Source organism: Myiozetetes cayanensis, unplaced genomic scaffold (genome assembly GCF_022539395.1).
Source record: "Myiozetetes cayanensis isolate MyiCay16 unplaced genomic scaffold, myiCay2020 scf2-11, whole genome shotgun sequence".
Taxonomy (NCBI): Eukaryota; Metazoa; Chordata; class Aves; order Passeriformes; family Tyrannidae; genus Myiozetetes; species Myiozetetes cayanensis.
The window spans coordinates 88,064,443-88,080,753 of NW_026087411.1; the positions used below are offsets into that span (position 1 = coordinate 88,064,443).

Here is a 16,311-nt window from a genome sequence, read left to right on the forward strand (position 1 = left end):
CATTAGAGTAGTAAGCATCATCCTACATAGAATGACTACTTGTTACTACTGTCTATATAAAACTGGTTATTCCATGCAAAGTTAAACAAAAGTAAGGCAAACCAGAAGAAAAAAAATGCTGTCACAGTTAAGCCAAGTAAAATCTCATGCAGGAAAGACAGATCAAGTCTGATGAGGCTCACTTCTTGCAAAGTTAATTCAAAGCTTATGGTCTATTGCTAGAAGTGTCAGTATTGTTTTGCAGGGCTACAGGGAACAAAATCCTCATGTTTCCCTTCAGAATTTGTATTGCATTTGTCATCTTTCCTTTTTCTGCTCCCAAAGCCCATTTAAAAGATTGCTCACTCAATTAATGTTGCTTCAGCAATGCCATATTTTAGTGTCTTTAGAATTCTTAGGTGAATTTTACCTGGATTGGCTAATTTACGGTTATTTATTTAAACAAACTAAGAGCACATGCTTAGGTATAAAATGCATAGGGTCACATAAAAATCAACAGTACAACAGCAAAATCCTATCATTTTCCCTCCCTTTAATGTTGCTAATTTATTTTTTCCTTTGTCCCTTGTGCCTGCTGAACTTATTCCTGATAGAAGAATCACAAGTTTAATTGTGCACAAAAATCTTGTTTGAGTTCTCTAAGTACTGCACTTCTCAATTACTCAGCCCTTACTATGAAGTGATAATTAGGCATTAAAAGCTAAGTGGATTACTGTGGAGATCTCTCCTGATATCCATTTATCACTTAATCAGATTTTAATACCATAAATTATGCATTTCTCAGCAGTATTCAGATTCCAATAAATTTTATAACAGTTTGGAGTTACTAGATTTTTTTGACCTCGTGGCAGGGAAAAGTTGTAAAGCTTGCTTAAAGGATATGGCCTTTATAAGAATTTCAGATTTATAGCAAAGTAATTCTTAAAGCCTGTTTGATTGCACTAATATTTCTTCATACGGTTTTCTTGGACAAGACAATTTCATCCTCATGCAAAATGGATCCAAAATACATATTGAGTCAAAGTTTATTCCCAGACTTTTTTATTCCCAGTTGTGCCTTCCAAACCTCATTAAGAAAGGAAAACCAACCAAACAAACAAAAACCCCCCAACAAACAAAAAAAAAACCGAAAGAAAACAAAAGGAAAAGACCCAACAGTTTCCTAGGAGATAGAAACTTCCTCAATACATTCAGTTGATTTTGTAATCAAAATATCTATTTATGTTTTAGCATAACTTTTTGCCAACCAGTATTACAGAAAGTGGCTTTCTAAAAGTATTAGTCATGATGGAGTCTCCCCTGAGATACACATACTTTAAGCTACCATTAGTGTCAATACAAAAAGAGCAAATGAGAGTCTTATAAATGTAAAGGCAATTTACCCATAGTTTCCTGTGTATTATTATATAATAATGATAATAATAAACTGCAAAAAGTATGTAATTTACTATTACACACTTTCCCTATTATTTACATTTTACTATAGTAATATGCTTTAACAAATTCTGAGTAAGCTTTATAAATTACAACAAAGTATACTTTTGGCTGTTGAAAATTTGAGATATTTCATCAGTGGGCTATTTTTGACTGAGGAGTAAAAGAACAAAGTAAACACTGGTAGTCTGTATAGCATGCTGATCAACCTCTCTGTAAATACATGATACTGCACATGTGGTTCAGTACTTGATGGTCCAAAATAGAGATTTCTGTCCAACAAATCACAGTATATTCCTGTTTACATTTATAGAAGTCCATAAAGAGCAGTCCTTAGGTCTTAGTTTGGCACTCCATTTTAGCACATTAAAAGATACAGTGTGTGTAACTCAAAAGCTTAAGTGGTTTATATCAGGAATGGACTAAAGTGAATAAAATTGGCAGAAATACTTTGCTGAAGAAGAGGTAGTCATTTTCTTACCAGATTTTATACTATCAATTTGTATTGTCTTGATGTTTCTAGCTTTAGAACAAAAGGAGAGTTGATTAAAAATGTTAAAACAATTTCATCATGGGAAGTAAAATTATTTCCTTTTTCTTTTGACATATGAAGAATTTAAAATAAAATACTAACTTCTGACTCAGTATTTTACAGAACACATTGTCTGATTTAAGAAATTTTCCAAATTTCTTGTCCACTCCTCACAAAGACTTTTCTGTACATTTCTCCCATGTTTTCTGATTAAACCATGGAGTGAAGTAACTCAAACAAGTTGGCAGTAAAAACATCAGTAATCTACACTTACTGTATTTTCTGAAGTTTTCCTCCTTGAAACGTCTCAAAACTCCTGCACCTTCTTCTAGTTTTCTCAGAAGTGAAGATTGTTTCATTTTTCATCTCTATATTCTTTATATTTTCTAAAATTGAAAAAAAAAGTTAAAGGCTGTAGAAATAGTAAATTAAAAAAAAAATAAAATTAGGGAGAAATAAAAAATTACACACAAATAACAAGAAAAAAACCCTCAAAAACCTATGCAGATAATTTTTTAAATTGTTTTCAGTACCAAAAAGAAGAAAAAGTTAAGGTGTTTTGGTTTTGCCAAATCTACTTGTTTTCCGAGAATAATGGTAAAGCTGATGGTCTTCCTTACTGATTGGTATCACATTGCCAGAGATGTATTTCTCTTCAGTATATTTTTTTTATAACTGTCCAGTTACAAGTTCAGTTATTTCTTCCTGCTGTTCTAAAGGCAGTTTTCAGCTAAGTATGCAAATAATTGTTCAGTGGAATGACACTAAAAGTTACCTCAGATAAATGTGGATTAGCCTTTTTCTAGCCAAAAGAGAGCTCAGAAAAGACATAATGAAATATAAAATATGTACATAATAGATTCAAAAGTATTGAGTAGAGATCAGGTTTGACTCATGCAGCAGGAAAAAGCAGAGGAAATATAAAGGTATTGCCTCCCTTTCAGTTAATTATTTCCGGTGAAAATCCTCCCTCTTCAGCTCTGTATCCCTATTTGGATGAATTCTAAAATTGTTTTAAATGCTGAAAAAGTATTGTTTTGACCTCCTTTTTAAGACATTGAGATTTATTTACATATATATGTATATATAAGTGGAGAAAAAAGAGTATGAAAATTATGCAAGATCTTTAAATTCTAACCAATATTTCAGAGACCTTATTTAAAGCAGGTTATTCTATTGACAGGACCAATATAACTTATGATGTTTCTTTAAGGGTGTGTTATTAATTATTAACTTCTTTAGGACTTTTTTTTTTTTTTTTCAATCTCAGGAGAATTCTGCGAGGTGCAAATTGGTAACTGTGGTTCCAATTCATGTGAAAATGGAGGAACATGTATTGCCTATGAAGATCATTTTCAGTGCACTTGCCCTGTAGGTGAGTCATTGGAAATCTACTGTATTTTCTAAACAGAACAAATAAAATGTCATCCTAATATTTATGGTGAAGAAATACCAACATAAAAGTGACAATGTATCTCAATGAATACAGCGAACATTTTTATGAAGAATTACACTTTTTGTTTAGGAAATAAAACTGCCAAATTTCTCTAGTACAGTGGTGTTAACTGCTAACACCCTGAACAGACATAATGTCAATATTCCGAATGAAGTGTGATTAAACATTCTCTTTGTGGTGCAGGTTTTGAAGGTGAAAGATGTGAACTCGATATTGATGCCTGCCTTTTCAACAATATAAGCTGTGCTCCCGGAGCATTGTGTATGGATAAATCTCATGGATTTAATTACACATGTTTATCACCATGTATTGGAAACACAGAGGTAAGATAAAGTGATATATTCCCCCCAGAGTTTTTGGGAAATTAAACAAGTTATTCTAAGGGCAGTGAGCTGATGAAGCCTCACTTCCCATGGTTTCCTCATGGAAACACAGTACTCATTCATGACATATTCTCATGCTAATATGCCTTTTTCCTGTGTAACCTGTGCATCTAAAAGTGCATGTTGTGACTAATCTGGCCACTGTCCAGCAAAATGTTTAATGTCTGAGCACTGCCTTTCTTGTTCTTTATAGTTTACTCACTGATGTCTCTTCTGTCCCCTACTTGCTGCTGCTATGTTATGAAACTGGCAGGAACTTTAGGTGAAATTTCTTTGCAATGTTTGATGTGTTCAAAAGTTACCAGAGAGAAGGCTAATGGTACAGTAATGCACAGAAAGAGTGACAAAAGTTTCATTTCCATTTAAAACAAACAAACAAACAAACCAAAAAAGGTAGACTAATTGCATTTCAAAGAGAGGAAAATGCAGTTAGAAAAAACCAAAAATTTTCCTTTTAAGTTACTCTTCAATGCTTACAGTACAGACCCAGATCCTTGAGTTTATGAGACTTTGATATAAAATACTGTTGCATTTTTTATTATGATAGTTACTTTAAAAGCTATGTACACAATGCTATATAGCCTTTTCAAACAGTTACACAAACACGATAACGAGTATTTTAAAGGCTTTATCAATTATTTTATTGAAGTATATGCACCATAAAAATATACTATGCAGAGTAGGCAATGTGTTTACAAAGAACAATCAATATTTATATCACCTTGAAGTCCATGGGTACACACTTATCAGTGAATATGAAATATAACACTGAAATACCCATTAGCTCAAAGGTTTATACTTAGATTGTTCAGCATCTGGTAAATTTTAACATTTTTATGATTTAGAGTGTCATACTGAGTGCAAATATATTGTACATGGCACAGCACCATAATGATGCAATAACCATTATGGGTAGTTAGTATGGGAAGTGATGGTGTGCCAAGGATGCTGATGGGAGCTAGTAAAACATTTTACTGTAGTATTTGCTTAAAAGCCCTCAGACATAGTTAATTTATTCATACAAACATTTCATAGACTATCATAAATGTCATGTGGGAAAAAAAGTAACTTTTTATATACATCAATATACACTCACTGTATGAGATGTTTAATTTGGGCATAATGTGAATAATTAGTAGATTTTCTAATGGGAAAGAGAATAGAAACTAAAATTATGGAATTATATACTTGAGTTTTACTTGTTTTCTTATCTTACAGATCATTAAAGTAGTATCATTTGCTTATTGGAAAAAGTAAAGGCCATATTCAAACAAACATTTTAATACTTTTTTGAAGAATTTTTGAAGCAATCATTTGAAATGAAACATTTCTATTATTCAATATATTGAATTATTCTGCATTTAATTCTTAATTTATGTTTTGTGGCTGGAAAGGAAGCATGTATTTTGCATCCTTTCATTTCTTTCCCATTTCCAGTGATACTTTAGATATGCTGAACTGCTTTACCTCCGTGTGTTCAGCACAACAGACTGAAAAGAATGCCACTGTTTTTAATATTATCTTAATTAATTTAATAAATTGGGTCTCTTTTATCTATACATAAATACATAATGATATTAATGCATTGGGATTTGGCTTTTTCTTTCCCAATACAACATTTAATACATTACAGTTGTTTTTACTGTTATTTTAATTATAATTTATTAAAAAATAAAAAAGAAAGACATAAATACATTAAGATGGGGGGTATCTTCCATTAAATTTCAAAATCTGATCTTAACTTTGTAATCACGATAAGGCCTGCCTACTTTGAACCAAGAATTGTGAAGAACTTCTAAATAAATCAAAATATTGTTCATTCTAAATTAATTACATCCCGCAAGACCAAATTTAGCCACTTTGTATTATAATACCTTTTAACTGTAATGTGCTCAGGTAGCCATGAAAAGGAATAAAGAAAATATCCTTTACCCATTTGAATATAGGATGTATGCTACAGATTCCAATAATGTTTTAACAGGAGCTCATTGAGAACTGATAAGAGCACTCGTAATAACAAATACTTGGAGTGCAACATGCTAAGCCTAGACAACAGAATCACAGAACCACAGAACAGCCCAGGTTGGAAGGGATCTAAAAGTCCAACCTTTCATGGAAAAATGAGCCTATGTGAGATTATACACTTCAAAAGTCCATCTGTGACCCAAACAATTACAAATGTGGAAGCATTCTAAGATGTTCTGGACCACTCTTCAAGAAAGACATTGTGGTGCTGGAGTGTGTCCAGAGAAAGGCAACTGAGCTGAGGAAGGGTCTAGAGAGTAAGTCCTATGAAAATCAGCTGAGGGAGATGGGGTTGTTTAGCCTTGAGAAAAAGAGTTTCACGGGAGACCTTATCACTCTCTACTGCTGCCTGAGAGGAGGCTGTAGCCAGGTGGGGGATGGCCTCTTCTCCCAGGCAACAAGTGACAGGACAAGAGAACATACCCTTAGGTATGTCAAGTTGTGCCAGGGGAGGTTCAGGTTGGACATTAGAAGGAATTTCTTTATGAAATGGGTTGTTAAACACTGGAATGGACTGTCCAGGGAAGTGGTAGAGCCACCATCCCTGGAGGTGTTCAAGAAATGACTGGATGTGGCATTTAATACTATGGATTAGTTGACATGGTGGTGTTTGATCAAGGGTTGGACTCAATGATATTGGAGGTCTTTTCCAACCTTAATTATTCTATGATTCTATGTGTGATTATTTTTAGTGCCCTTGGCTACATCCCATTGAACAGTTTTATTGCTTCCCTTAAAACACTTATTTTCCAAAATTCTATTGGCAAGCTTACAAAATCACTCTTTCCTTCAGCAATATACTGAGAAAAAATTTAAAATTGTAACAGTCATCTGTGAGAAATTCAAGATATTGGCCAGTGGTTATTATTTCTTAATAGTAATCATAGGAATTAAAAAGTACTTCTCAATTATTTTTCCTTCAGTTTAAAATGTAAACAGACACACTTGGCAGATATCAACTTGAATTGTTAAAAATAATTTCCACAAGAGTTAGGAACTGAACCATCTTTGAACACTCCTCTCAGTGTCTATCTACAGATTTACCATACTAAAGTTTAGTGGAAATGGATTATTGAGCTCCATTTTCATATTTTCCTTGGAAGTAGTTTTCTGTTTTTATGAGCCAAAGATCCTATGTTGCATTTGAAGTCAGGATCACAGTTCCAAACTTTTCAACAGAAATCTGTATGCTTAATACATATTTAGTGTTTAGAGGAGCTGCCACTTCCATGTTTGTTCTAGTCTTTATGAGCTATGCAACTTTACACAGTTTCCTCATCCAAAAAATTAAGGAAATTTTTGTTTTCAATATTTTTAAAGAAAACATTTTATCTACTTGCTTAATGTACCACCAGTCAAGAAAAAAACATATGGCAAATTAATTAAAATTATAATTTTGGAAAAATTTCAATATTCTGGTACAATTGATTTTGAAGTAATAAAACCTAGTAAAATTATATGCCTGGGGAAAAATATATTTATGTCTGTGGTTTTTTGTATATATAAACCACAGTTTCATTCAAACTGTAGAGAAATCCATGAAATGTAAAGTTTTAGGAAATAATGATTGCACTGAGTGAAATCCTTCTAGCTCAACATCTTGTCTCAAGCAATGGACAACAGATGATATTTAGAGAAGAAACAGACATATCACTCACTTTCTGCAAAATGAAGATAGGAGAAGAATAAAATAATCATATAGGGACTAATTATCCTGTCTCTAATAACATCTATCCTATCTCTAATAATATCTCCTGGTTGATATTAGAAGGAAGTGATTCTTACATTTTATCAAGACTACATATTGAAGCAGATTTATTTTAAAGTACTTGCCATAGAGAGAAGTATGATGGTCAGACTGACCAGAGTAGACTGACCATAATAGACCTGCTTATGGTCTGCTGAATCATAAGATTTGTATTAATCATAACTCTTAGGAAGATTTACTTGGGGAAAAAGGAAAAGCTAATTGATGGGAAGATGCTGCTCTTTACAAAAGTCCATTTGTCTATTTATTTCCACTCAAAAGTATTTCTTGTATGAAGAAGAAACAAAAAAATCTTTGTAGTCACTTTGGAAAACACAATGCAAGTTTGAAGTTTAGAAAACCACAATGAAGAGAAATTCAGTTTGACTTTAGTAATAGATTAATAAATGTATTTAGCCTTAATCTCTTATAAAATCCTTTAAGATACTAACTCAAATTATTCAAAATTTTAATTGATAGATTTTTAATCTTCACTCTAAAATTAATTCTGTTAGAAAAATATGCTAACGAGATTTGATGCTAACAATATATTCCACAGCTTTCATTTCATTTTAAAAGTGTTTTAGATTGCAATAGCATCTTAAAGGTTAACACCTTTCTTCAGACTATAAAGTATCAAAACAACATAAGAATATAATAAATATAATGTTGTGATGATATTGAAATATTTGTCTTAATTGTCCAAGTTTTTTCTAGATGGTTTTCTTGAGTATAAGCTTATTCAACCTTTTGACCTATTTGAGTTTTGAGAAAATAGTAAGCCTTAGGACAAAAAGCAACAAAAATGTTTAAACAAAAAAAATTAGAAAACACATAAAAATAAAACGAAAATGGGGAGAACATTTCCGAAACCATACATATAAAAGTAGTTTCTGCATTTATGTTGAGCTGTGCTTTTCTTCCAAAAGTTGTCATATTGAATAAGAATCCCAAGGTAAGTGTAAAATTCAGTACTGAGAGCATAACAAAAATCTTTTCATTTTAAGGTCAGTTTAAAACCTAATAAAAGACAAATGAATATTATAATATTTCTGTCAAGAACTGTTATTATTACAAATCTTAATGACATTATAAAGAGATTCAGATTCAATCAAACTGAAATACTAGTGTATTAGCTCTTTTAGATATGATTTTCTTTAGAATCCAATTGGTTATAAGGAGGGGTCTTAAGCACTTTGAAGTGAAAATGTTATTATCCATCTTCACACTGCCAAAATTTTCATAGAAATGAAAAGGGAACCTAAAACTAAAATGAGGAAAAGAACATTCATTCAGACTTAGAATTTTCTGTAATTTTTGAAGAATACATGTTACTTACTGGTTTAGTAAGTAATATTAGCAATTAAAAACAAAAAGGACAAAGGCTGTTCCAGTCTTAAATTTACCAATCTTTCAATCTGTAGATTAAAAAGAAAGAAGCTTCCCAGAGCATAAATGTAATATATATATATATATATATATATATATAAAGATTCAAAGATAGAATGTGAATCAGCATTATAATTAACATGAAAAAAATTTCAGTCTTTTTTTCCTGATAGCCACAAATTTAATGAAGTTATATGCAGATTTTAAGCACAGGAACAGTTGTGCTACTCTTTCAGTGGAAAAATAACAGGCCAGTTCACTATCATCCATCCTAAAAAGCAGATTTTAAAGGCAGTTATGAAAGTGATACTGTTAAATTAAATAATAAATGCACCTTTCCAACTAAATGGTAAACTGATATATTGATTTAATAACAGTATTTTAGGTTCTTGGAGATTTTTTTTTTTAATATTACAACATAAAAAGATTAAATAACCATATTTATTATCAACTGCTTATTCAATTAAACTCTTCGGAAAAAAAATCCAACACATAAAGAAAAATCTCTTTATGTATGTGATGGGTTGACCCTGGCTGGATGCCAGGCACCTATCAAAGCAGCTCTATCACTCCTTTCCAAATTTGGACAGGGGAGAGAAAATATAATGAAGGGCTCACGAGTTGAGAAAAGGACACAGAGATCACTCAGTAATTACTGAGCAAGCAAAACAGACTTGACTTAGGGAAATTAGCTGAATTTATTACTAATCAAAATCAGAACAGGATAAGGAGAAGTAAAACAAAACTTAAAACACCTTCTTCCCATCCCTCTCTCCTTCCTGGATGTGGTGGGTTAGCCTTGACTGGACACCAGATGCCCATCAAGCCACTCTATCACTGTCCTTCCCAGCAGGACAGAGGAGAGAAAATAAGATGTAGAACAACTCCATGTTGTTGTAGGCTGAGATAAGGCAGTTTACCAGAGCAAAAGTGGAAGTTTGTGTGTACACAATCAAAGGAAAACAAAAATTGGCTTAATTTCTACTTCCCATCAACAAGCAATGTTCAGTCACTTCTCAGGAAGCAGGACTTCAGCACACATAGCAGTTGCTCTGTAAGGCAAACATTGTAAATAACAAATACTCCCACTTCCCACACCTTCCCTTAGCTTTTCTATCTGAGCTGACATCATTTGTTGTGGAATATCCCTCTGGTTACTTTGGGTCAGCTGTCCTAGCTGGGTCCTCTCCCAGGATCTTACCCACCCCCAGGCCCTGGATGGGGTGGTGGGGAATGTTGAGAGGCAGTGCTGATGCTGTGCCAGCCCTGCTCAGCAGTGGTTGAATCGAAACACTGGTATGTTATCAACATCTTTCTAGATACCAATGCAAAACACATCTTTGAGGGTTGTTCTGGGGTGAAATTAACTCCATTTCAGCCAGGCCCAATAGACTGGGTTTAACTTTCTAGCACCTCTCCCCCAGAGCGATGCAGGGATATTAGGAATCAAGGTTACAGTCAGTTCATCACATGTTGTTTCTGCCGCTCCTTCCTCCTCAGGGAGAGGAGTCCTTCCCCTGGTCCAGTGTGGGGTCCTTCCCACAGAAGTCTTTCACAAACTTCTCTAATGAGTCCTTCCCATGGCCTGCAGTTCTTCCTGAACTCCTCCAGTGTAGGTCCCTTCCACAGGGTGCAATCCTTCAGGAACAGACTGCTCCAGCGTAGCTCTCCCATGGGGTCAAAAGTGCTGCCAGTAAACCTACTCCAGAACCAGCTTCCCAAAGGGTTACAGCCTTCTTTTGGGCATCCACCTGATCTGGCATGGGTCTCTTCCACAGGCAGATGGATCCAACGTGCTCCAACGTGGACCTCCATGGTCTACAGGGGAACAGCTTGATTCACTATGGCCTTCACCATGGGCTGCAGGGGAATCTCAGCTCTGATGCCTGAAGGACCTCTTCACCCTCCTTCTTCCCTGACCATGATATCTGCATAGTTGTATTTCTCACATATTCTCACTCCTCTCTTCAGTTGCAACTACTTTTTCCTTCTTAAATATGTTATCACAGAGGCACTACCACTGTCACTGATGGGCTCAACCCTGGCCAGCAGCAGGTCCATCTTGGAGCCAGCTGGCATTGTCTCTGTCACACATGGGGAAAGCTTCTGGCAGCTTCTCAGAGAAACCTCCTCTACAGCCCTCTCACTATCAAAACTGGCCATGCAATGTGTTTGTAATTCTTGCCTTCAGGTATGTGCAAATGGAGGTAGTTGCTTCTACGATGAAGAAAACCAGAGATCTCACTGTGTCTGTGTTCTCGGATGGACAGGAAAAACATGCCTAGAGAATATTAATGAGTGTGAGGTAAACCAGTGCCAACATGGAGCCACATGTGAAGATGGAATTAATAAATACAGGTACTAACATGATGCCTTCATAAAAAAGTTTATGCAATATAAAAATATTTGTCCTTTCAAAAGAATTACAAAAGAAGTTGCTAATGCAGTAATATTATTTTCATATTATAAAATGCCATAATACTAACTTTCAATAAGGATGTGCATTTAGTAACATTATGTAGTCTGAAGTGTTGCATAGGAAGGACTTACAGATATTCCTCTTTTCTGGTAACAGTTAAACCAACTATGCAAAATCTCAGATAAAGAAATAAAAATGGTAAACACTTTATGAGCCTGGACTGGGACATAATAGTGGCTTTTCTTATTAAAATTTGAATTATAATTTACTATAATTTTAGGTATTGACAAAACCATAAAGTATGTGTTTTCCTTAGTGAGCTGTAACATTCTGTAGATATTTGAAAATGAGATTTTACAAAGTATGGTGAAAAAATAAATGGAAAGCGGTTTCTTCAATAAGCAGAGTTCAGTTGTTCTTATCAGACTTCAATTATTTATTTTTCCCCTAAAAAATCCAGAATAATGAAAATCACTACATAATGTTTGTGAGTGTATTTTGAAAGGCTTTAATTCTATGCTGTGTCTTAGACTTAGGAGTACTGTAGTTAATATGTTTAATGTTTCTATCTAGGAAAGATTGCAATAGTACACAACATTAAAATAGAAACAATTAAAAATTCCTTCCACTCCACTGCTTTTTTTATAGTATCTCCTGTAAAAATAACTGAAATCACCAAATAAGCACACAAATATGGATAAGTATATGATTCTCAGTATAGCAGAGTTAAAAGGATATTTTGTCACAGAATCCTTACAAAGTATACATCCTTCCTTTTTCCCAACTTGCAATCAACTCTTGTATCAAAAGACTGGACCATATTCTGAAACTTCATTTGGCTGATAAATCTGTTTTATTCTTTCTATATCAGGAAAATACTTCTGATAGAAGTACAAAGCCATGTTTACCTTACAAAATCCACCAGCATTTACTGAGAAATTAGTAGGTCTGAAGATTTCTGGTAAAAAAGAACTTTTGATCATTAGTGCAGCTCGTTTTTAGCTCGTTAATCCAGGTTTGGTTTACTGAATGAAAACACTTTATTCTTACTTTTGTAGTCTTTGAAAGACAAATTAAATTACCAGATCAGTCTTTTTATCTAAGGAACAAGAACACATACCATTAAGATCCAAATCCTAGATGGTCAGTTTTGTTAGTGGAGTACTTGACCCCACAAGAACACAATTGGTTATTTTGTCAAGACAAACCATGTATAATACCTGCTTTGATGAAAGAGTATGGTTGTTTCTTAATTTCAGTGAACCATGCTTTTAGAGAACTAAACTATGCCTCCCTTAAAAAAATATTTCCCAAATCATTGTTTGCAAATGAAACAACAATAATTTCACCTTTGCAATACACCATTAAAACCAAAAGAATACAAGAGGAAATGCTGAACATAACTCCTGTAGTCACCCACCCTTTTTTAAAGACTTGCAATTTGCATTTCCATCCTAAAATGGTATCATTTTTTGTAAATAGGAGCTGTATTTGATGCAAAGCATTTTTAGAAAGACATAAGAAAACTGTCAGCAGAGTGTATGGAGAATTAGATTTTAAGTGCCATTAAGAACCCAACAGAGATCCATTTTAAAAATTATTACAGTCATTCAAAACCTAACCTACTTATAAATGCAGAAGATAAAGGGGTATGCCAAAATGTTATGTATTAGGTTTTTATTATTAACACAAAACTAGTGTACGACTCTAGACCTTTCTCATAGTTAAGAAATGTTAAATTCAAAACTAAATACTAAACTTCGATCATAATGTATTGTTCTAGTAGTACCTTGATATAGTAATGATAACATGAAGAAAGCATGAAAAATATCCAGCTTAGCTTCAAGAACATCCCCTTCTGTTAAGACCTCACATTTTGCAAGTGATCAGGTTTTTCCAGATTGGAAATAAGCCCTCATTTGAAAGTAATTTTTCCACCTTCCTGTGTCCTTATCTTGGTATATTCTTTCTCTCATCCCATTTTGAAATTATTCTTCCAGACAGTAGTGTCACATAGGTGTGTGTATATATATATATATATATGTATTTTATATATATATATTATATATATATTTTTATATATATATATATATATGCATATTTGCAGAGAAATTCCTTTGAGTTCAGGAGGCGGAATTGCTCTGAGTGAAAGAGGGGGACTTTAAAACTATTATACACTGTAATTCTCAGTAAGGCTACATATTAAGAGCCACATAATCACAGTAAGAAGTCTTAGGAATTTTACTCCTTTGGTTTAGTGAGACTTCTCTTACAAATAAAGTGGCCTCAATCACAAAGGCACAAAACTCCTAATTAATTCTAATGAATTTTTGCACTTCCTGGTGAGTCTGTGCTGTTTGAGATATCGTAAAGTATGTTAATCACCATGTATTTAAAATTATAAATTCTCCAAAGAATTACTGCTCCTGCCACTGGGTTGATGGTGTAGTTGGCACATACCATGAAATAGACTAATTGCTTGCACCCATATGCAAAAGAATCGCTTGAACTTCAGTCATATATACCTGAAAAAACAAAGACAAATTCAAGATTCATTACTTCAGTAAATAGACAGTGTTGCTACATTAAAACAAAAACATTTAACTTTTACTTTCAAAAAACCCTGTATGTTTCATTACTTACTTTCTGTGTAGGAGAAGAGAGAGAGAGAACTGAGTTAATATGGCTCAATGACAAGCATTTAATGAATACTTAGAGTGAAAGAAATCTTCAGGGAGTATGTCCTCCTCTTTTGAAATCCAAGGGGGGGATTTATTACTCTGTTTTCTTCACCACTGTAAATTTATTCCTTGTCAACATTACATTTTGGACAACTAAGATTCTAACTGAAATAAGTTAATAGTAATAGATATTTTACTGTAGTCTATGTAGCGAAAAGGAGCAACAAAGGGAAAATACAGAATTTAAAACCCTGAGTAGTTTCCATTACCTGTCCTGCTTCTCCAGTCCAGTATGTTCAGATGAAGTCCTACACTTAAAACCCCAGGAAGGCACAGACAGAAGGACTGAGAACTGTTAGATTAGACTTGTATTAATCTAACAGCTGTTTGGCAGGATTTACCACTGTTTAAAAGGTCATAATGAACTAATATATTTTAAAAATGTATTTTAGTCAATAGCTACAGCTATTGACTAAATGCTGAGGTCAGCATTTCATGACTTTTTATGCCAGAAAACTGACCATTAAGGAATTAGATTTGGTAAAACTGGAATTGCCAACTCATTCTTCAGTATTTAGCATATAAATGTCAGCACATACAATTAAAAGTTGAAGTAATCTCAGTAGGAAAGAGTAAAGTGACACATTGTAGAGTAAAATTATTTAGAATATGAAACACTTTGTTGCATGATGCCAACAAGATTGTAAAAGTAAACATAATTTAGATAATTTCTGAATATCACAAAATTTAAATCTTTTATTATTTTATTCATCCTTGATTTTTTCCAGTTTCTTCCATCTGGATGAATAGGTTGTTTGATTAGATTACTTTTTATATCTAATTTTCTAATTTTCTGTTTTCAAGTTTATTCATCCTATACTATATATGCAATTTGACTGCGGAACTTAGTTGGCAGTGTCATATAAACTTAGAACTGTAACATATACTGTTTTCTGTAGCAATAATAAGCTTCTTCCACTAGAGAAAGAGGAGAAATACTCTTCTTCCCTTTGCTACAGCTCCAGAAGGTAAGTGAATATATGTTGCAATTTCTTAGGGAATATCTCTGCAATAAGTTATACAACAGCTTTTCTGCAGAGAATACATACACATATAAAACCCAAAACTGAAACTAAATAACGCTTTAGTCCATTTATGAATGTGTGTACAGTCCACATTTCAACTGGAAAGCAAAATAATTAATACTCTGTAAATGCAGTTAATCTGCTTGGATTAATAATAATAAATATATTTAGATAATACCAATAATAATAAATGTTAAATAAAAAATATTTACAAAACTAAGTAGAGGGATTCTGGATATCTTTGCTATTTTCAGGCTTCAGTGCTCCTATATGTCTCTTATATAGATAGAGAAAATATCTGGGTCATCTCCTAGCACAGATTAGCAAAGCCACATCTTCAGTCTGGTCTTTGCTTTTTTCAGTCATTTTAAAGATCCATCCGATGTACACAGTTATTTGCTCACTAGCACACAAATCACACTACATCTTTAGTGCAGAAAGTCTATGGTGACACTGTGACAACTGCACTGGTTGGATTATCTAGTACCAACTGCTCACCCGCACACCTACTGTTCCAGACCTGTGGTGATAAAAAGCTACATCCTACTGCATACTGGTAGGAACACATTGCAGCTATGGCATAACCATAAGCACTTCAGTAAAATATTCCTTCTTAGACTAAATTCCATGACTGACATATCAGTGTATGCCTGTATTTTACAGGCATATCAAATTATTGTGCAACATTATCTAGATTTACGCAGTGGAGTAGTAACATACACTTGTCTGCATGATATGTGTGGAAGCCCAGCACAGGGTAACTGTGGCTAGTGTTTGCTACCCACTACAAAAATTCATGTTTGTAGCAAAAGCACTGAGGTATTTGTTTTCCCTCCTAGGATCTGTTACACTCAAAATCTTGCTATGGATGGAAGAGTACGTATGTGAAGCTAAGAAAGTACTGTTATTTCCATTAATGTCAACACAAAACTTTTCATGTCTTGCTTTGCTCTGGGGCCATGCTCATCCTTTCAACATTCTCCCAGTTTGTAAGGCTGATGTTTTAGTCCTCTTTAAGAAAGAGGATGGGGGGATGTCATTAGCATCTCCTGGTCTTTGCTGGGAAGTGCCCTACACACACACAGTAGAGAGGCCGCATCCAGAGCTGAAGCTGGAGTAGGAGAGGCAGCAGCTCTTGGCCCCAGAGCAGGACTTAAACC

At 33.8% G+C, this 16,311-nt stretch overlaps 1 protein-coding gene across 1 annotated transcript in view; it reads left to right on the forward strand.

Annotated features, from left to right (window-relative positions):
- Window positions 1-11,331, forward strand: part of LOC126640158 (protein eyes shut homolog) — an 82,754-nt gene extending 71,423 nt beyond the window's left edge. Inside the window, exons 8-10 of the mRNA XM_050315720.1 lie at window positions 3,237-3,341; window positions 3,606-3,745; window positions 11,158-11,331. Of these exons, the coding sequence (XP_050171677.1) occupies window positions 3,237-3,341; window positions 3,606-3,745; window positions 11,158-11,331 (419 nt within the window). The remainder of the gene's footprint in view (window positions 1-3,236; window positions 3,342-3,605; window positions 3,746-11,157) is intronic.
- Window positions 11,332-16,311: the final 4,980 nt, after the last annotated feature.